General features: G+C 42.3%; 1 protein-coding gene across 2 annotated transcripts in view; it reads left to right on the top strand.

Annotated features, from left to right (window-relative positions):
* The first annotated feature begins 1810 nt into the window (after nt 1-1810).
* Nucleotides 1811-22410, top strand: part of PTPN9 (protein tyrosine phosphatase non-receptor type 9) — a 78493-nt gene continuing 57893 nt past the window's right edge. For both annotated transcript variants that reach the window (XM_029238057.1, XM_029238058.1), the window contains exon 1: nt 1811-2470. In XM_029238057.1, the coding sequence (XP_029093890.1) occupies nt 2408-2470 (63 nt within the window). In that variant the 5' untranslated portion in view covers nt 1811-2407. The remainder of the gene's footprint in view (nt 2471-22410) is intronic.

Below are 22410 nucleotides of genomic sequence, written 5' to 3'. Positions count from 1 at the left end.
GTAGTTGACAATGTCAATAGAAAGCTTTAAAAAAACCTTAAAGGGACTTTCCTGGTGGCGCAGTGGTTAAGAATCCCCCTGCCAATGCAGGGGACACAGGTTCGATCCCTGGTCCAGGAAGGTCCCACATGCTCCGGAGCAACTAAGCCCATGTGCCACAACTACTGAGCCTATGCTCTAGCGCCCGCAAGCCACAACTGCTAAGCCCGCACGCCACAACTACTGAAGCCCCCACGCCTAGAGCCCATGCTCCACAACAAGAGAGGCCACCGCAATGAGAAGCCCGTGCACCGCAATGAAGAGTAGCCCCTGCTCGCCGCAACTAGAGAAAGCCCACGCACAGCGATGAAGACCCAACACAGCCAAAAATAAATAAACACACAAGAAATCCTTAAAATGTATAATTGACTATATAGGGAAAAGTCTCCCTCTTCCCTTCTGTTCCTTAGAATCCCAGTTCCCCTCCTGGGAGACAGCCACTGCTATCTTTCTTGTGTATCCTCTCAAAGCTTTTCTATGTATAAATAAATTTACAAATACACATTCATTTTTTTCTTTATACAAATGACAGCATATTATACACACTATTTGGGTCTTGCTTTTTTTCCCTTAATAACATAGCTCAGGGATCATTCCATTCCTTACATGTGGAAGAGACCACTGTCTTGTTCATTGTTGTAAACTTAGTGCAGACCCCAGTGCCTGGCATATAAACATACTTGCTAAATAGTCTTCCAGAGGAGCATCTGGTTACAATACTGAAACTGTAACTCCTGTATGGGGTAATGAACTCAACCTAGAGTCAGCCTTATTGGTGCAAAGAATAAAGTAACCCACCTGAGACAGAAACAGTACCAACCACCAGGGGTTTCTTCTCTAACCAAGTGCAGCCTGAAGTTTTTATTGCAATGGTGCAGAAATGAGGTGAGGTCAGAGGTTGCTTTTAAAGTCCTAGAAGGAGCATCAGAACTCAGGACATCTTCCTCAGTTGTCTGAAGACCTCTCCCGTGGGCCTAGCTCTGTGCGCTCTCCAGGTTTCAACCTTTGGCACTAGTTGTGGCACTCACTTGTTAGTTGGGTCCCTTTTAGAGTATTTATTTTTGGTCTGGAATGATGCAAAAACATGCCAGACCCAGCCCTGCCTTCCCAGTGCCCCCTCTACTCCCAAACTGACTCCCGTAAGACCCCCAAGCTCTTTGCCGCGCTCGCCTTAGTGAAAATCAAAGGCTTGCAAATGCTGCATGATTCCCGAAAGAGGTTCGAAATCTGATGCTGTTTTTCTGAGAGACTAAAATTAGCCATAGGTGATGGATTACAGGATACCGCGGGCCAGGGTCTGCTCCTTCCACCTGCGCATCCTGGACTTAGTAAGCAACCTTTTCAGGGTCTTTCAGTCAGGAAGTGACGTGGAAATAGATGAGGATTGCGGGTTCCTCACAATTAAGTGGTAGTAGCAAGTAACTCCAGGCCAGGTGTCCGTGGGCAGCTAGTTTTCAAACATATGCATTTTTTCCCTCCTCCACGGAGCTTAACCTCTTGAAACTCTTCCTTCCTTTTTTTTCGCTCCACGCTCCTCCAGTCGCCGAAGCCCCTCCCCCGCCCTGGTTCCTGTGGGTCTCCCCTCCCCCCGCCGGCCTCCCCCGCCCCCTCCTCTTGGCGTCCCCCTCCTCTAGCTCCGCTGCCCCCGCCCCCGGGCTCCTCTCTGTCTCCCCCTCCCGGGCTGCGTCCGAGCTCTGCCGGGCCCTTTTCGTCGCCTGTTTGTGAATGAGACGCTCAGTTTCTCAATGGAGCCGCGGGGGGCTCGGGCGGACGCAGTGCGGCCGCAGCACTGGCCTTGAGCCGGGAGGGGGGCGCGTTTCCCTCGCTCCCTCCCTCCCTCCCTCCCGTCACCGCGGCTTTTGAGGAACGGGGCTGAGAGGCAGCAGCGCAGGTCGCAGGGCCCCGCATCCCCGAGGACTCCTGCAGGAGCCGGAGTGCCGCCGAGGAAGCTGGACGCTGAGGAGGTCGGGGGCCTTCCGAAAATTTCCCCCGCGGCCCTTCGTTCTGGGCTTAGAAAGTTCTCGATTTCACGTTTCCTTTTTTTAATCCCGATTAGCTCCTCGCCTGCACTATTTTTTTTTTTTTTTCCGGGAGAGTTGGGGGAGTGTGAGGAACGGAACGAAGAAAATAAAAAAGGATTTCCGCCCAGAAGAGAGCGACAGTTCTGAGAGCTTTTTCTTAAGGAAACAGAAGCGGCGTTTGCGGCCGCTGCGGGCGCCGGGCCCCGCCGGCCTAGCTATGCGCGAGCCGGCCCCGGGCTGCTGAGGCGCGGGCACGCGGAAGCGGAGGCCCACCGCACCGGGCTCCCCGCGCTCCCGGGCGACTTCTGTTCGCCGGCGGGAGCGGCGGCGGCGACGGCGGCGGCGGGATGGAGCCCACGACCGCGCCCCAGCCCGACATGGCGCCGGAGCTGACCCCGGAGGAGGAGCAGGTAAGCGGGGCTGCGGCCGCGGCGGTGGGTGTGTCCGGACACCTCAGGCCTAGCCCGGCTGTGCTCTTCGCGGCCGGGGGTCCGCGGTGGCCTCCAGCCCCCCGCCCCCGGCGGCCGCGCCCCAGGCCGTCATCCCCCGAAGCCGGGGGGCGCTGCTGGTCGCTGCTCTCGCTCCCGGCCTCTTCTGTCTGCTGCTTACCGGTCGCATATTGCCCCCTCCCCTATTCCGGTGATGATTAAAGTTTCTCGAATTGGGGGCCTCCCTTTACCTCTGCCAACATCTCCCCGCCCCCGACGTTTGCAGAACACCTACTTTGCCTCCGGCCCTGCCATCCCTGTACGTGTTTTGCTTCATTCCGTGAGGGTTTGTGGTTTTTTAAGGGCAGGAAAAGCCCCACTTTGGGGGCCGGATTCCTGCGGGGACTGTCTCCCCTCCCCAGGACAGTGATAGGCACTGAGTCCATAGATGCCCTAGCTTTTCAGACGAGCCTCTCGGGCTTCTTAGAGGGCTGTGGCCTACTTGGACAGATTCTGGAAGATCCAGGCCTTCTCAGGCTCCCGAAGTCCCTAGCCTTGACCGCCCTCTTTAGCTCTCTGCCGCTGGGCGCATCCCCTCACCCCCACTTCCCTCCCCGCATCTCATCTCACTGTCTCCATCTTTCTGAAGCCTACATTGAGCTCCATTGTCCCTTAAAGCTTAAGACTTTCAGTTCCCAGAAGGAAGTGGTTTGTCGTGTCATTTGGGGGGCTTGGGTGAGGGAAGAGCTCAGGGCCTTTATAACTTTCCCTCGCCCACATTCCTGTTGGGGAGACATGGACCACTCCTTCTGAGGATGGTAGGAAAGTCTTGTTAGCTGAGATTGGAACCCTAAAGTCTTTTCGCTGTCTCTTCCTTGGCACTGCCCACACCCATGCTCAAATAAATATAGCCATGGTCTGATTTGTTTAAAAACAAAACAAACAAACAAAAAACCCCTAAAATAAGAAAAAGGTGAACTATGCTGGTAACCCATTTCGAGCTTGCCAGCCCTTGCTCCCAAAGGACCACATCTGGTAGTACAGTCTCTAGTGTGGAGACAGTCTGGTTTTACAAACTAATATTGGTTAATGGGCTTAAGAGCTGATTTTTAAAAAACGCTTGACTTTTCTCCTCATTTGTGGAGATGACATTTTTCATATTTGGCTTCAGACCACAGTCTTTTCTTTTGACGCCTAGAGATAAAATCAGCATGGGGAAAAAAAATTTGCTGCTCTGTATAAGCAGTAGTAATATCCCGGTAACTGAAATTAATGTTAATAAAATGCTAGTCAGGGCCTAGTCCAAGCAGGTGGCCAAGGAGCCCACCTTGCCAAAATTAGGGAAATACTATCAGTACTTCAGCACTAAGGTGTGATGGTGTTCGGTTGATTTTAAAGGGGCAAAACTCTTTCACTTCTTTTTCTAGGGCTAGTCAGATTTGAAGTTTTTATGTTTCTAAGACTTGAGGGAATCAGTATTCCACTATGAAAATGCCATGTGGCTGTGAATTAAAAAATTAAAACTGAGAAAAGTAAATATTAAAGTATTCATAGTATTGATAAAGTATTAGCTTTACTCTGTATATGTATGTGTGTATACATATATGCAACTGTGTTTAGTAAAAATCTTTTACATCGAATGAATGTGATGGGAATTAACAAGGACTGGATGGAAATAGTAAAATATATGTATATTAAGATCAAGAAGTTATGTGGGTTTTTTTTAACCATATGTTTTCCTACAAAATACCAAGGTTTCTACAGGCACTTCAAAATGTTGAAACACAAACATAAAAGCATAATTCCAATTGTGGTAATGCCAGATAAAATTTCATATCTTAGTTTAATATCACATGAGAGTACTCTTTTTTTTGAGAGTACTCTTAACTGTTAAGATTTCTTTAAAATATCTAAACTAAACAGCAACAAATGCATGTTAGTCTTATCAAAGTAGTTGTCATGGGAAATGACATATTCATTCCATAATGCTGCCTCATTGTTCAAACCAGTTTTAGAACTCATTTGGAGTTGATTTCAAAGCTTGTGGCAGAATCTTTGAAATATCTTCAGTGTTGGAAAAATCTTGTACATTTGAGAGTCAGTTTGATTTTTGGAAATAGAAAAAAATCTTTTGGAATCCTATTTCATGGGTAAAGTAGGGGATCAAACTGGATAACACAGTTTCAGACCCTTTGTGCGCTGTGTAAACTGCTTTAAAGATGTTTCTGGAGCAGATCCCTCTCAAATGGTACCTCTTTCTACACAGTCATGCAAATCATAAACCCAAAAGTTTTCTTGGATACTTTGTTCTCCCTCAGCCCCTGTGTATTATATACATCATCAGGTTTTTCTGAATATCTCCTGAACTCTTTGACTTCTTCCACCACCACCACCATTATCATCATCCTAGTCCAAGCACTGTCATATCCTGACAGAATTTTTGTTTCCTACTTGATTCATCTGCATTCCTTAGCTCTTATTCGAGAAACCAAAGGCAAACTGCAAATCTGATTGCATCTTCCCTTTGGCCTACCTGCCACCAAAATAAGCATTCATAAAACCCTCAGTGGCTTTTCATCGCTTTTGGGATTGACAGCTCTTGAATGATTGTTACAGCTCTTGAATATGGTCTACAATGCCTCAGCCCTTTTGCGGTTTAGATCCCTAGCTAATTCTCACACTTCATCTTTGCTCCAGGCACACTGGCCTTTTGGTCCTGCATTCTTGCCTGTTTCCTTCTGTTACAGGGTCTTTGCACAAGTTGCTTTCCTCTCTCTGGAAATACCCTCCACTGGTAACTCCCTCTTCATCCTTCAGCTCCCAGCTTCCACTTCCTCGGGAAGGTGTTCCTTGATCTCCCCAATTAGGTTAGATCTGCTGCTGGCTCTCAGAGTACCATGTACTGTCCTTTATATCACTTACCACAAGTTTACACTATTTGTATGATTGTATGACTGGAAGCTCCGTGAGGCTTGGAACTGTGTCTGCATTTGCTCACCATCGTACGCACATTGCCAGTCATAATGACTGGCACTCAATGGACGTTCAGGAAGTACTTGTGGGATGAAAAGTAGTTCTGTATGAGATTTGTACATAGACAGCGTCGTCTCCTTTCAGAGTGGCTTATACAAATAAGGACGGGGGCTTCCCTGGTGGTGCAGTGGTTAAGAATCCGCCTTCCAATGCAGGGGACACGGGTTTGAACCCTGGTCCGGGAAGATCCCACATGCCGCAGAGCAACTAAGCCCGTGTGCCACAACTACTGAGTCTGCACTCTAGAGCCCATGAGCCTGTGTGTTACAACTACTGAAGCCCGCGCGCCTAGAGCCTGTGCTCCACAAGAGAAGCCACTGCAATGAGAAGCCCGCACACCGCAACAAAGACTAGCCCCCACTCGCCGCAACTAGAGAAAGCCTGCACGCAGCAATGAAGACCCAATGCAGCCAAAAAAAAATAAATAAAATAATTAATTAAAAAAATAAGGATGTTCCTTATTTTTATATATGTTTTTAAGGTCATCATTATTAATTCATAGTTTCATTTCCTATCTAGGCATGTGCTGAACTGATATTATACCAAGTCCTTTGTAACTTATGATGTTTCTTGCCTTTATTTTTTCAGTTCTCAATATTATAAAGCCTACAGTTGAGTTACAAGAAAAATGTATGCTTTGCCTTTAACAAGTTTACATGAATGACAACAGAGTAATAATAGTAATTGTTTCCTGTGCTTCTGCTTTGAGTCAGGCTCTGTGCTGGGCATTTCACATACGGTTAATCCTCATAAGATTGGAATAATTATCTCATTTTGCAAACGAGGAAACTCAGACTGAGAGGAGGAAATTGCCCAACTTCACATAGCTAGCAAGTGATGGAGCCAAGATTTCCACCCAGCTCTAGGTTATTCTGCCTCCACTGCAAATGTTCCCTCTATTACACTAACTACCTTACATCTCATGAAGCAATTAACCAGTTTAATAAGATGCCTACATGGGTGTATGATAGCTAATTTTGTGGGGTTTGGTATTGATATGTGTGTTTGATTTTGAAGATGCTTTTTTAAAAAATAAATTATTTATCTATGGCTGTGTTGGGTCTTCGTTGCTGTGTGCAGCTTTCTCTAGGTGTGGCGAGCAGGGGCTACTCTTCGTTGCAGTGTGCGGGTTTCTCATTGCAGTGGCTTTTCTCGTTGCAGAGCATGGGCTCTAGAGCGCAGCCTCAGTAGTTGTGGCACACGCGCTTAGTTGCTCCGCGGCATGTGGGATCTTCCCAGACCCGGGCTCGAACCCGTGTCCCTTGCATTGGCAGGCAGATTCTTAACCACTGCGCAACCAGGGAAGCCCTGATGATGCTTCTTAAAATATAATTTAAAAAATGCAGACAGGAAAAAATTTGGAAAACCTTTACTCAGACCTGTTTATTGCTAGCAGAAACATATTGTACAGCCTGTGCAAGAAATTATTTTATTATTATTATTTTTTTAATATATATTTTGCATTTGCTTTATTTATTTTTGGCTGTGTTGGTCTTCGTTGCTGCGCGGGCTTTCTCTAGTTGCGGCGAGTGGGAAGAACTCTTCGTTGCGGTGCGCGGGCTTCTCACTGAGGTGGCTTCTCTTGTTGCGGAGCACGGGCTCTAGAGCGCAGGCTCAGTAGTTGTGGTGCACGGGCTTAGTTGCTCCGCGGCATGTGGGATCTTCCCAGACCAGGGCTCAAACCCGTGTCCCGTGCACTGGCAGGCGGATTCTTAACCACTGCGCCACCAGGGAAGCCCTGTGCAAGAAATTATGATGGAAATTACTCTTGGAAAAAATTTGTTCCTTAAGATAGAGTTGGCAACTCTCTGTTTTGAGGTGTGGTCACAATAAAAATTTATTTTTTAAAATGTGTCCTTTTTCTTTTGTATAAGAGAAATAACTATTCTTAGAGCCAAATATGAAGAATATTATTTCTCCAAACTGTAAAAACCAAGGTGTTTTTGTGTCAGGAATACATTCTTTTTTTGATATTTTTATGTGTAAATATAAAAGCCTTTCTTAATAGGTTGGCAAAATTGTAAATTTGCCAGTGTGAAGGGTAATTTCTACATTTCAGTACTAATCTTCCTTCTTATTATGTTATTGTCTTAATTTTATTTTTCCAAAGCATACACTCACATTTGTAACTTGACCTGAAGTTGGTAATTTTATCGAATTTACTAAATTATAATTAACTTCACCACCAGGGATAGTTAAGGGTGTCTTATTCGACTGTTCTATGTCCATGTAACCTACAGAAAGTGGGGCACCTTCGGTTACGTCTATTTGGGGTAAGTTGTGAGGAGAACACCCTCTTTGCAATAAACCATAACAGAAAGACTTTTAGCGCGGATGATAAGGCTATTTGATGGAATATCTAAGGAATTATAGCCTTTTAGGGTCTTTTGGGTTTTCATGGATTTCCCAGTAATGACCGATAGGACAGAATAGTAGAGTAGTTTTCTAAAGTAGTTATGCTTTTATTCATACCTTCATTTTAGATGGTTTTAATATCTTACGTAGTATTTCTATCACATTAAAAATAATTCATGAGTTTTTAAAAGTTGTTGCAACAAATAATCTAGTATTGATTTTCAAAGTCTCCAAAGAAAAGTTTTATTTTAGAGTTCATGTTGTGTAGAGCTTATAGCATTGTTGTAAAGATTAATAAGCTAGTGCACATAGATAGTGATGCATTACATAGTAAGCACTCAGTTAAGTTAGCCATTATCATGATATTCTCCGTTTTTGAATAGTGAAAGATTTTAGAGCCAAGTTAGCTTAAACCAATCCCAAGAGGGGAAAATATTCATGCTGGGGACCATCGCTTAGCATGGATTTTTATGAATGCCAGAAAATAATCATCTTGCAACTTCATAGTATAGTTTTCAAAAACCTATTTTAATTCTGTGCTGTGGTTTGTATTCTTATAACGGGATTTTCTAAAGTTAAAAATTTAACTGCCTTGCAGTGGATTTCAGAGATTTTTGGAATTTTTCCCAAGGGCAGGGGTTTTGTCCTGGTTCTTGTGGCCAAGAACTTCCCTTTTCCCACAGCCTCACATGTCCTGTGCTAAATGTCATCTGTCCCCGTGGAAGTAACCATACGTCAAGGACCAAATGATTCATAATGTTGAGGCCTTCCACAGAGGGGAAGGAGAGGAGGGATAGATGAAGAAGACTCATTCTTTTCATTATTGCCAGTAACTAAAGATATTGTAATTAGCAATTAGGTGAAATCTCATTTGGATGTGAGAATTTTATTCTCTTAAAACTTCTGAGCGTATCAAGGGTCTTGGGCTTTAGGTTTGAATGTTAAAGAGACCTGGAGGTTTTCTCCAAGGAACCTGACCTCTAATACTTACTAATGAATTGAAAAGTAACACAGACACTCTAAAAAGGAGCTGAACTGTTTTACAGAGGTAAAAGTTAAAACTCATTGTAGATCAGTACACCTGAGTCTCATTTTATGACTTGTATACCTTTTTTGTGTTGGAAAAGACATAGTAATGTTGGAATACTCCAACTTTGATTTCTACATATTAAGACCCATTTTATAGTAGAATGGCTGGTCCACTGCAGTGTCAAGATTAGATGTCATAACCCCTAACTCTGGTTATTTGTTCAGATACTTGGAAGTTCAGTGAAATTTCACACCAGTTTTATCATTCTGCTTTGATGTCTCAGACAATTAGGGGTACTTTCTTTTTCCAAATCAATCACTATCCTCCCCCACCACCCCACCCTATGCCTCCACACAAGAGATCCTTGGTTGGCCTTTCTGGACACTGGAATAGTCACTGTTTTTTTTTTTAAATGAAATAAAAAAAAATTTTTTTTAGTTTATTTTTTGCTGCGTTGGGTCTTTATTGCTGTGCGTGGGCTTTCTCTAGTTGCAGCGAGCAGGGGCTACTCTTCGTTGCAGTGTGTGGGCTTCTCATTGCGGTGGCTTCTCTTGTTGAAGAGCATGGGCTCTAGGCACGCGGGCTTCAGTAGTTGCAGCAGGCGGGCTCAGTAGTTGTGGCTTGCGGGCTCTGGAGCCCAGGCTCAGTAGTTGTGGCGAACAGGCCTAGTTGCTCCACAGCACGTGGTATCTTCCTGGACCAGGGATCGAATCCAAGTCCCCTGCATTGTCAGGTAGATTCTTAACCACTGCGCCACCAGGGAAGTCCCCTAATCACTGTTTTCTATTCCTCTTCCTCTGGAGTAGGGCCAGATATTCCTAGAACAGGTAGTTTAGCCTGCACTGTTTAGTGCTGAAGGACCTGTACTTACTGGAATGAGCCCTTTCATATATGATTTTGAAAAGGCTCATTAGAACCTAACTGAGATGGCCTGGGGATGCGGGCTGGGAGTGGGAGGCTGGGAAGCTTCAGAGCGCATGGGAAGAGTTGTTTGTTTATTAAGGACTGGTTATCTCTTAGGTCCAGACTATAAAATGATGAAACCAAAACAGTAGATTAGAGGTGACTTTTTCTTTAATTTCTGCTTCTGAGGGAAGTATTCCATTTTTTCTCTGGGAAAGACAGTTTCTGTTATATGTACTGGTTTCCTCTGGAATACCAAATCCATTCAAAACACACACGCACACTTCTTGTCTTTTTGTCCAGCATGGGTGGCACAGATCTGACTAGCCTAATGGAATTATTATGAAACCAGAATTTATTCTCAGAATTGATGGGTTGATTTTAAAGAGAGCCATCCATGACTTTAGTACTGAAGTGTTTGGGGACATTAATCCATTAATTACTTTTTCATTGCTTGAACAACTGGCTAATCTTTACCTTTGCATTTGCTTTTCTATACCTCATTATTACACAATAGACATCATTATTAAAATCAGTCTTTTTTAAAATAGGTTTTTTATATTCTCTACAATGACCATATGTTTCTTTTATAATTAAAACGAATAACTTTTTGTGGAAAGTGCTGCATGCTCTATACAGGTTTAGTATTATACTTATATATAATTATATATTATAAACTGGTGAGATCACAGTATTTAAGATTAATGCAAATCTGGCCCTTTTCTAAACAGAGCTATTTACAAGTGAAATCTGGGCCTTTGGGGAGGTGATGGCAATAAGTCTTAGGTAAACTTCAGGAATCCCCGGCTTGCTTTGTGGCTCCAGGCATTTTAATTAATATTTTTGAGTCTGTTTTGTGTTCTTTCCTTAAGGAGCTTTTAGGAGACCTGCTGAATTTAAGTAAAATCTCTTATGGTTACAAAATGCTCAGTAGATATCTGCGATAATAGTATTCTTGCCCTCTATGCTACAGGAGACAATTTTTTTCAGATAAGAATAGGAGGAAAAATTAAGAATCCTACTTTGTAGCAGTGAAATAGAAGATTTCTAGGTAGTCTAAGACTTCTGACAGTTGCCATGCACAAAAACTGTATCTAGAAGGTGGTAGTGAGGCTACCTGTGCTCATTTTTTTGCTTGTTTGTTTTTAATTTATTTTATTTATTTATTTTTGGCTGTGTTGGGTCCTCGTTGGGTCCAGGCGGATTCTTAACCCCTGGGCCACCAGGGAAGTCCCTACCTGTGCTCATTTTATGCTGTTAACACTTAATGAACTATCCATTGGTTCATTTGTTTATTTATTCTTCTAGGTTATAGATTTCTTCTTTAGGTGCACTGATTATCATCTTTTTTTTTTCAGATAAAACTTCAAATGGTCATCTGATGATCTAAAAATGACTCATATTTAGAGTGAAAAGAGTGACAGTTTATATCCTCTTCCATATCTTATTTTAACAGCCTTTGTGAAAAAAATTCTCATTCCACTGTTTATCTCAGTGGTTCTCAACCAGGGTGATTTTAAAACACACCCCCACCCAACATTTGTCAATGACTAGAGATACATTTGATTGTCACAGTTGGGGGGTGCTACTGGGATCTAGTGGGTAGAGGCCAGTAATGCTGCCAAACATCTTATAATGGTGGGCATACAGCCTACCACAACCAAAAGTTAACTGGTCCAAAATGTCAGTAGTGCCAAGATTGAAAAACGCTAGTTTATAACTGAAGAATTTTGTAGTTCTTAGGGACAGAGTTACAAATTCTTACTTTTTAATTCAAGGTAAGTCTTTGTTTCACACATTAACTATTCAAATTCTGTGTCCCCAAATACTGGTTTCTGCAATTGACTTCACATACTGAAAAACTCCAGTCTAAAACATAATTATTTTGCAGCATAACCATCACAGAAGATAAAATGAGACGTTTCCACAGCCTTTGCAGGGGTTTTCAGAGATGCGGAGATTTTGTATGACAAGCAGAACACTACTGAGTCCTGCCATGGAATGATGATAATGGGAATTGTAATTTTTGCTTTCCCTTCCAAATATTTCTGTGTTGCTACCAAGTGTCTCTGTTCCTCCAGTGAGTGAGGTGATTATTCTGTATCAATCTCTTTTTCCTTTTCATGTTAATGTCTACTAAGAGGAAGGTTTAACAGATCATAAACAGAAATACAATTTGTTCATTCAGGAGTCATTTATTGTCTGTTGCTGTGTGCTAGGTTCTTGTTCAGCATGGATTGAGGGCTCTCTGTCCTTAAGGAATTGCCCTCCAGTTCTCTGTAGGCAGCTCTTGAATTGTGGGGTACCCACCAAGGAGGAGGACCTCTTATCTACAGTGAGGACAGGGACTCAATCTTATACATCCTTAGTGTACATTGTGAGAGTTCAAAATATGTTTGCTGAAGAATGAGTGAAACTGTATACATTGAAATTACTTATTCCTCACACACCCATAAAGTATTATTTTGTTTAGGATGATTATCTTCCTGACATAGGAATGATGTTCAGAGGCTTTCAGTAATCCACCGAGGAGGCAACACTGGAACTCAAACTCTTCTGATTAAATGTAGTGCTGCTCTCTCTAGTAGACTTCATTTCTCTTAACCACGTGTTTCTATGTATGACACACCTATATACATATACACCAGAAACGGCTCTTTCTTGGCGTTTGTGGGTTAAAAGTTCCTGGTTTCAGCCATTCACAAGTTTCTCTACAGAGATGTGCCTGAATTGTTCCTAGCTGCTTACTGTACATTTATGAAAAATTATATGCTTTAATGGGGTCAGTGAACTTGAAGTTTCATATAGGTCTCTGGCTGTACCTCTCAGAATGTTGTAGGTTTACTCTTTGCCTTTATAAAACCAGTCTTTAGTTTTCTATATGTAGAGTTTAATCTTTCAGATATTATTATCAGCATAATGCGGAAGTATATATGGTATATTTGCCTACCAGTAATTAGGATTAGACTACAGCTCTTTAAATTGTTTTGTCCATGACACCTTCAGTTTGCCCATGTTTTTGTCTGTACTTAAGCTACTACTAGATTTCCCTTCTTAACTCTCGCCAAGTATAAAAGTTGAGGATGAAAATTTTTCCAAAAAAAGGATTTTTTTCTCCTTTTTACTTTCTATACTTACAAATTTTCTCTTTCTTAGATTTTTAAAGGAAGAAAAAGAGTTAACTAAGAGAGAGACCTGAAACCTTGAACATGAACATGAGCAAAAGAAAACAGATTTATTTGGGAATGGCCATTTGTCTCATTGACTTTAGCTCTTCTGTCCCAGGAAACTCCAGAAGTGAAGAGAAAACAATATTTCTGGCTAGGTCAGGGATATAGCTAGTAAGATTAAAATATACAGAATTTTCCATCATACTTTTGTTTTCAAAAATAAATCTTTTTAGATTAGGATTCTAAATGTTTTAGCGAAACCATCTGACATTTCTCATACTGAATGCTGGTATACCATTTTGTTTATAGGAAAAACTCAGCATTGTTATGGAATTAAGTTAACAGAAACATTTTTTAAAAATTGAAAACCATCCATCTTTTTTTTTTTTCCTTTAAGCACCCAAAGCATCATTTTCTTTCATAGTTGATATCAAGCTAGGGAAATGTTAGCTTTGGAGGTGATTTTGTGAGAAAATTAGAAGCAGCTAGAAACTTGTGTTTTGAATGAAATTGCTAAGACCATTTGAACATGGAAACTAGTCAGAACCTCTAATTGTTGTCATGCTGTCCTTACAGCGCTACAAGTAATTGTAAAAGCCCACGTCAAACTCATGATAATAATAGTGGCTAAGCACTAATTAGGATGGCTATAATTTAAAAAAAAAGAGAGAGAGAGAAAGAAAATAACAAATGTTGGCATTGCTGGTGGGAATGTAAAATGGTACAGCCACAGTGGAAAACAGCCTGATGGTTTCTCAAAAGATTAAACATAGAACTACCATATGACGCAGCAATTTCGTTTGTAGGTATATATCCAAAAGAATTAAAAGCAGGGAATTCCCTGGCGGTCCAGTGGTTAGGACTCCACACTTCCACTGTAGGGGGCGCAGGTTCGATCCCTAGTCGGGGAGCTGAGATCCTGCACGCCATGCAGCGCAGCCAAAAACAAACAAAAAACAAAGTTATAAAAGAATTAAAAGCAGGCATTCAAATAGATACATGTACATGCATGTCATAGCAACCCGAGTGGCCAATGATAGATGAATAGCTAAGCAAAATGTAGTGTATACATACGATGGAATATTATTCAGCTTTAAAAAGGAAGGAAATTTTGATACATGATACAATATGGATGGGCCTTGAAAACATTCTGATTACTGAAGTAAGCCAGACACAGAAGACAAATGTATGAGGTACCTAGATAGCCAAATTCATGGAGACAGAGAGTAGAATACCAGGGGCTGGGAGGAGATGGAAAGGAGGAGTTATTGTTTGATGGGTACACAGTTTTTGTTGAGGGTGATGGAAAAGTTTTGGGTATAGATAGTGGTGATGGTTATCCAACTTTGTGAATGCATTTAATGCCACTGAATTGTATACTTATGAATGGTAAAAATTATAAGTATTTTGTATATTTTACCACAGTAAAAAAATAATGGCTAAGCACTATTCAAAGTGCTTTACGGGTTTTAGTTCATTTAGTGAATAATGCAGCTGGTGAGTCAAAGGAAAGAGAATAGGTGTTACTTCCACTTCTCTGGCTGCTGATCTTGAGCCTAGAATCTCTTACACAAGTACCATTTATTGGTTACAGGATGTATCTATGTTAACGATTTGTTAGAATGTGAATTGTCATCTGTTTGAACTCCTGAATATTTCACCTGTGAGATCCAGTTGAGGTTTACTCTGTAGGAGAAAAAGGAGTTTTCTGTGTAGGACAAAGCACTGAGTGTTATGATGCAAACGAACCCATATATGTATAGTGTCCTCATCTCCCCACGTCCCCCGTTCCAGAACTATACTGGGAATGACTTGAAATATTGTTGATCTAGAGCAGTGGTTCTCAATGTGTAGTCTCCAGACTAGAAACATGGGCATGCCCTCGGAGCTTGTTAAAAGTGCACATATTCAAGTGCATCCCAGACCTACTGAATCAGAAACTCTAGAGGTGAGGTCCAACAATATGCATTTTAACAAGTCTCCAAATGCACGTTCAAGTTTGAGAACTAGTAGTCCAGAGAATAACTAGGGTGCTGTTGTGCTTGTCGGGAAACCACCTAGAAGTGAGTTTAGACACTTAGGCTCACTTCAGAAAGGGAAGGCCTGGATTTACTAATTGGCTGTGGAACTCTGGGTATTAGAGCTAGTCTGAACTGGATGAAACCTGCAGGAATCATCTGATTCTGTACTAGAACTGTGCTGTTCCAAGGGAGAGGAACGGTAAGGCAAGGTTCTCAAAGACTAGCATTTACCATGATTTCTCTGATCCAAAGAAAGAGCAGAGGGCTTCCCTGGTGGTGCAGTGGTTAAGAATCCGCCTGCCAATGCAGGGAACACGGGTGTGAGCCCTGGTCCGGGAAAATCCCACATGCTGTGGAGCAACTAAGCCCGTGTGCCACAACAACTGAGCCTGCACTCTAGAGCCCGCGAGTCACAACTACTGAGCCCACGCGCCACAACTACTGAAACCCGCGCGCCTAGAGCCCGTGCTATGCAACAAGAGAAGCTGCCTCAATGAGAAGCCCATGCACCGCAATGAAGAGTAGCCCCCACTCACTGCAACTAGAGAAAACCTGCGCGCAGCAACGAAGACCCAACACAGCCAAAAAATAAATAAAATAAATAAGTAAATAAATAAATAAAAACAAAGAGCAGAGCCCTTATCTACTTGAGAAATAGAAATGGAACCAGGATGTCTGCAAAACAAGGCATTGAGACACTTGATGTCCACTGCTGATGGCATTACCTAGAGAGATGCTTGGCTTCCAAGGGAGTATTGAATGAAAGAAGACACAGGCTGTTCTGACTCAGCCAAGAAAACCTGCCAGCTTTGACAAGGCCAGTCCATAGGAAAGCTCGTGTTACTTCAATGTCAGTTGCCCTTAGAATCTGAACCTAGGAGTTACCAGATTTTACTGTCTGAGTCCTGCCTGGGAGCTGAGCCCAGTTCTGTTCAGAGTTGAAAATGGGGCACTGCAGTGAGGACAGCCAGATTGTAGGCAGCTTTTCCAGGCTTCGTTCTTTGTAGGTTTGCAAATGGCCTCTGAGATACAGTAAGCTGATATACTTGTACTATTTTATGAGCATGAATAGGTTTGTCCTTTAGTTTATCTGAGAGGCCTCCTTGGATTTGGAAGTATTGATGCAGTGAGTTTGAGATGGCTGAGGTCTGAAATGACTGATGTTGCCTAATTGCAATCTCCCAGCCAGCTGTATGCCTTTGAGGGAATAATGAAGCTCTAGGTCATGGTCCCAGTTTCCTGAATGTGTGACACTCAGGATTCGGTCACCTGAGGCATAAGTTGGGCTTGGCCTCAGGAAGAAAACAGGAGGGCCAGTTAAATTTGGGGTCGATTAGCAACAGCAGGTCTAATCTGCAGGCCAGGGCCAGATTAGCCTCAGGTCTGACGTGCTGAATCCTAAAGTGCTGGACTAGAAGTCCTCAAGTCACTCCTGTCAGATCCATTTGACATTGGCAAAATTGAGCTTGACGTGTGGGAGAGGGAGAGGAGAGGGGTAGGGAGGGAAAGAGGGAGATGAAGATGGAGGGGAGGAGGTATGGGGGGTGGTGTGTTAGTTATTAGGGAGCAAAGCAGGTGAGAGGTAGCTTCATTGTGTGGAGTGGGAGGGAATATAGAACCAGGAAAGAAGGAACTAGCTACTATGTTTTCAAAGCATCTCACCATTCTCATCTTTTCCTGGACTGATCCTGATTTGCCAGTGACCTTCTTAAAGTTTAGCATCAGAACTGAAGACAGTATTACAAATGAAGTCTGATAGGCCCCTTGTTTTGGGCACCATGCTTCTGTAATGTGCTCCAAATTCAAAATAATTTTTGGCAGTTTTAGTAAACTGTTGACTCATAGATTCAAGTCAGCTAAGATTCCTAAGTCTTTTCTTTTTTTTTTTTTTTGTGGTACGCGGGCCTCGCACTGTTGTGGCCTCTCCTGTTGTGGAGCACAGGCTCCAGATGCACAGGCTTAGCGGCCATGGCTCACGGGCCTAGCCGCTCCATGGCATGTGGGATCCTCCCAGACCGGGGCACGAACCCGTGTCCCCTGCATCGGCAGGCGGACTCTCAACCACTGCACCACCAGGGAAGCCCCCTAAGTCTTTTCTTATGTGCTTCTGTTAAATTTCATCTGGTGCCTCTACAATTGATTTTCTTGCACTTATCCTTAAATATAATTTTGTTAGATTGAATGTTCATTACGATTTGTTGAGCTTTATGAGCCAAAAACTTTACAAATATTATGTTTTCTCCCCTCTTACACCAATTCTGTGGGGGTATTACTCCCATTTTAAAGGTGTAGAAATTAAGGCTCAAAGAAGTAACTTGCTTGCATTCTAAACAATAAGTGGTAGAACCTGGTATTCAAACCCTTGTCTGTCTGACTCCAAAGCCTCACCTTTGAGTACCATTCTAGCCCTTTGTTCTGTCCTGTTTTGATCTTTTAGATCTGTGTTCTCTTTTACAATATATTTGTTCTCTTAGTTTATCTCTCCTCTTACACTGTCATCGTGACCCAGTGCCCTTATCTAAGTCATTTATAGCAATGGAACCAGGCCAGGGATGGATGCAGAGCAAATCAAGGGAAAGAGTGTGAGCTTTAGAGTTAGACTTGGTTTTGGAATCTTGGTTGTATCATCACGAGAAGTGTGAGTTGGCAAGGTCCTTAACTTGTCTTGGCCTCCATTTCCTCATATATAAAATGTCTTAATACCTGCTGTTGGAAAGATTGAATAAAACATGGATGCAAGGTGCTTGACTTATGGCCTGGCAAGCATACTATAGGCTCTCAATAAACATTAGTCTATTTGTCTCCCTCCTTTCAGGGAATTCCTTTAAAATCTTTTTTTTTTTTTTTTTTTTTAATATTCTTTGGGTATGTTTGTGTATTGTTTCCCGCAGGGTATCGTCTGCCCCACTGTGGCAGCACACTTGGCCATAGAAAGGAGTGGTTAAGAACTGTACCATAAATTTCTCTGTGATTATGAGTAAGTAGCTTAATCTCTTTCTGCCTTAGTTTCATCATATATAAAATGTACGTAATACTAGTACCTACCATGAAGAATTGTTATGAGGATTAAATAACTTAATATATGTGAAATCCTTGGAACAGTGCCTGGCAGATCGTGCTGCTTATAATCTTTGCTACTGTGAATATCTGCAAATTACAGATAATCATGCCTACTTTGTAGGGTTATCATGAGAATTAAATGAGGTAAGTAGTCAACTGCTTGGCATTTTGACTGGCAAATATACATAAATTAATAGAAGGAAATCTTATTGTCCACAAAGATGCCATGAAATGCTCATCAAATGCCTTGCTGAAAGCAGGTCTGTTCTGTGTTTCAGTGATTTTCAAACTTTATCATGCACAAGAATCATCTGGGATCTTGTTAACATGCAGATTCTGATTAAACAGGTTTGTGATGAGGCCTGTGGTCTGCATTTCTGACTTCCTAGGTTGATGCCACTGCTACTGTAAAGTAAGACTGCTGAAGTAAGACTTCACTTTGAGTAGCACTGCTGTATAGTACATTCCTTTACTTTTCAGTCTAATGTATTCTTTCTTGAAAGACTTGTTTTCAGTAAATCACTTCTGGTGATCAGTATTCCCCTTCCTAAAAGCTCAAAGCCCACTTTTTGTTTGTTTGTTTGTTTTTGGGGTTTTTTTGGCCAAGCCACTCAGCTTGCGGGACCTTAGTTCCCCGACCAGGGATCGAACCTGGGCCCTGGCAGTGAAAGCGCTGACCCCTAACCACTGGACCGCCGGGGAATTCCCTCAAAACCCACCTTTTTAAAAAAAGAATCTATTGGCCAGGGCTAGGTGTATATGTATGTGAAAGAAAGATCAGTTGTGCAGTTTGCCAAGAACTGATGTCAAAAGTGTCAGGGACTGGGAACTTTTGTAGCCCTCAGTAGATGCCCCCTCTTGAAGTTAGGACTATGTTTGCTCATCCTCAGGCTTTGACACCTTTCTTGTCTTTTAAGTTCTATAGCAGATGTTCATCAGGCTCCTAATGGAGTTCCCAGGATTGTCAGGTTTTGTAGGTCTGGAGGCTTGAACCGATTTAGAATAATTATGGGCTCTATTATTTTGAACTTCAGCTCTTGCTTTCCACAAGGCTTGTTCTTCCCCTCTTCAGGTTGAAGGTTGTACTTTTTTTTTTTTTTTTTTTTTTTTTTGCGGTACGCGGGCCCCCCACTGTTGTGGCCTCTCCCGTTGCAGAGCACAGGCTCCGGACGCGCAGGCTCAGTGGCCATGGCTCACGGGCCCAGCCGCTCCGCGGCACGTGGGATCTTTCCGAACCGGGGCATGAACCCGTGTCCTCTGTATCGGCAGGCAGACTCTCAACCACTGCGCCACCAGGGAAGCCCGAAGGTTGTACTTTTTGATAGAGAAATAAAAGAAGCAGGAGTTGATCTAGACAGTTCTCACAAAGCTCTTTTTGTTATCTTTAGTTTACAGGCCTTGGCTCATTCTGGGCTGTGACTTTCCCAGCACTTTTCCTTTAGGTCAGAACCACCACTCTATTATTATTATTTTTTTTACTGTGCCCTCTTCCTTTATACATGTGTGTGTTTGTGGGAGTGCTTTTAACATCTGTACTCCTTGGAGAATGCTATGCAACCATACTGCTGGTTTCTTTAGCTTGTTCTCATTTTAAATTTGAATTGGCAGGAGGGGGGTTGGATGAACTGGGAGATTGGGATTGACATATATACACTAATATGTATAAAATAGATAACTAATAAGAGCCTGCTGTCTAGCACAGGGAACTCTACTCCACTTCAGTGTACAGTAGAAACTGACACAACATTGTAAAACAACTATACCCCAATTAAAAAAAAGCAATAGGTTATATCATATCCAATTTAAGTGTAAGCCAGATTGCTCCCACCCCCAAAAAAGAAAAAAATAAATAAATTTGAATTGGCATAATTCATAATTAATTGCACAATTTATTGTCAGAATCTTGCTTTTGAGGATTTCTTTAAAAAAATACCAACAACTGCCTTCTCTTTAGAGTTTTAGATTATGAGATTTACTTTTGTGAAATCTACATTTTGAAAGCAATATAAAGCACAATGGATAAAAATGTGAGCTTTCTAGAGTCAGAAAAACTGGATTCTGAGTCAGATTCCACCAATTATTTTGTTTGGGGGCCTTGGGCATGTTACCTAACAGTTGGAAATCTTAGTTTTCTCAACTGTAATATGGGGATAATGAGAGTATCCACCTCCTAGGGCCACTGAGAGGACTTGACCATCCCTGTAAAACTAAGTGTCTGACTGGCGGTTAGAGCTCAATACCCAATAAATATTTTCTGTTGTTAATAGCTAATTTTGTTAACGGTCTGGTGTTATTTACTGATGTGTAGTAAGGTTTACATAATGCCTTCCCAGATAGCCAGTTATTGGATCCTGTGAAGTAGGTGGGTATTATCCTTTTTTGGATGAGGAAATTATGGGGTGAAAAATTTTGACTGACTTGAGGGCACATAGCTGTGGCAGAATTAGGTCTTTAATACAGGATTGCTGGTGCCACATCTAGGACTTGCTCTCTTTACTGCATCCTTCTGACAGCACTCAGCTGTTGGCTATCAACCTTTTTTCTCTCTTTTTTTTCCCTTTTTTATTGAAGTATAATTGACATACAATATTATATTATTTTCAGGGGTACAGCACAGTGATTTGACATTTATATATATTACAAAAACTGAGGAACAGCCAGATGGAAGAGATGCATAGGGCAAGGTATGTGGGAAGGGGTGCAGAACTTCCATGTCCTCTCCAGGCCCAGGTGCGCCACTCTCCCCAGATCTCTGTGTGTTCACCAACCCAGAAGCTCCTTGGTTATCACACTTCCAAAGATTACATGGTTACTTTCTCTTTGAGACCCTTTCAGTTTTTCAACTAGTTTATATTCTTGGTCGGAATTAAGCCCAGTATAGTAGTTCCCCCATCCTTTTATTTTTTTAGATTATTTATTTATTTACTTATTTAATTTATTTTTGACTGCATCAGGTCTTAGTTGAGGCATGCAGGATCTTCGTCGAGGCATGCAGGATTTTTCGTTGCGGTGCATGGGCTTCTCTCTAGTTGTGGCGTGCAGGTTTTCTCGTCTATAGTTGTGATGTGCAAGCTCCAGGGCACGTGGGCTCTGTACTTGCGGCGCGGGTTCCAGAGTGCGTGGGCTCTGTAGTTTGCGGCATGCAGGCTCTCTAGTTGAGGCGTGCGAGCTCAGTAGTTGTGGTGCGCAGGCTTTAGTTGCCCTGCGGCATATGGGATCTTAGTTCCCTGAACAGGGATCGAACCCGCTTCCCCCTCATTGTAAGACAGATTTTTTACCACTGGACCACCAGGGAAGTCCCCCCTCATCCTTTTAGAATGAAACTGTCAGCAAGATTTTATTAGATTTTCAATCCCTACCCCCTTTTAAGATAAATTTGATATCCAACTAATGATGAGGTACCTGAAGTTTCCTATCTCTAACATCATCATTACCAGGCCAATTTGGGGATCTGAACCAAGAAACTAATCTATATTCTCCATTATTGAGCAGGCTGAAGTGTACTCCAGCAGCTGTATCTTGTCCATTACTCTCTTTTATGCTCATTCAGAAATTCTTTAGTGTGGTTTATAGATTTCTACTGGGGATATCATTTTGAGACACACTGCCATCCCACTTCCCCCTTTAAGATTTGAATGAGATTTGCCCATCATTGGCATACGGCATTCACAAATTCATTAAACTCAGATTTTCGTGGATAGGGACCATGTCTTATTTATTTCATAAAAGTCATGAACTTTAACTGATTTTGCATATCTCTATTATAGATGTCTTTTTAAAAAAATAATAAACTTCCTTTATTCCTTTGCTTTTTCTCTTTCCTTCAGTCCTTTTTATTTTATCTTATTTATTTATTTTTTGGCTGTGCTGTGTGGCTTGCAGGATCTTAGTTCCCCAACCAGGGATAGAACCCGTCTGTGCCCCCTGCAATGGAAGTGCAGAGACCTAACCACTGGACCACCAGGGAATTCCCTAGATGTCTTCAGTTAAGATATTGGCAACTTAATTTTCAGATATTTTCTTTTGTGGCTTAATAGTTACCTCTCCCATTGCTTTTCTTATGTCATTCCTGATGTTCTTTCCCAGTTTTATCTGGGAATTTTTCTCTCTTTATTTTCAATTTTAAGCTCTCATAATCAGATTGGCAAGTATTCAGACAAACATGCTCTTCCTACTCCCTGTCAACAACACTCTTTTAGCAGGCTGAGAGCCCATCATCATTCATATATTTACTCATCAGTATGGCGCCATATGCTGTGCTTGGTGCTGAGTATGCATTTGTGAGCATGGAAGACTTGGCCCTTGCACCTCCCTAAACTTATAGGCTAATGGGAGCAGGTAGACAATAAC

The sequence above is a fragment of the Monodon monoceros genome, unplaced genomic scaffold (genome assembly GCF_005190385.1).
Source record: "Monodon monoceros isolate NGI ecotype Baffin Bay Population unplaced genomic scaffold, NGI_Narwhal_1 Super_Scaffold_21, whole genome shotgun sequence".
Taxonomy (NCBI): Eukaryota; Metazoa; Chordata; class Mammalia; order Artiodactyla; family Monodontidae; genus Monodon; species Monodon monoceros.
The sequence above is the reverse complement of the archived record's forward strand: the minus strand, read 5'-3'. Positions and strand labels throughout refer to the sequence as shown.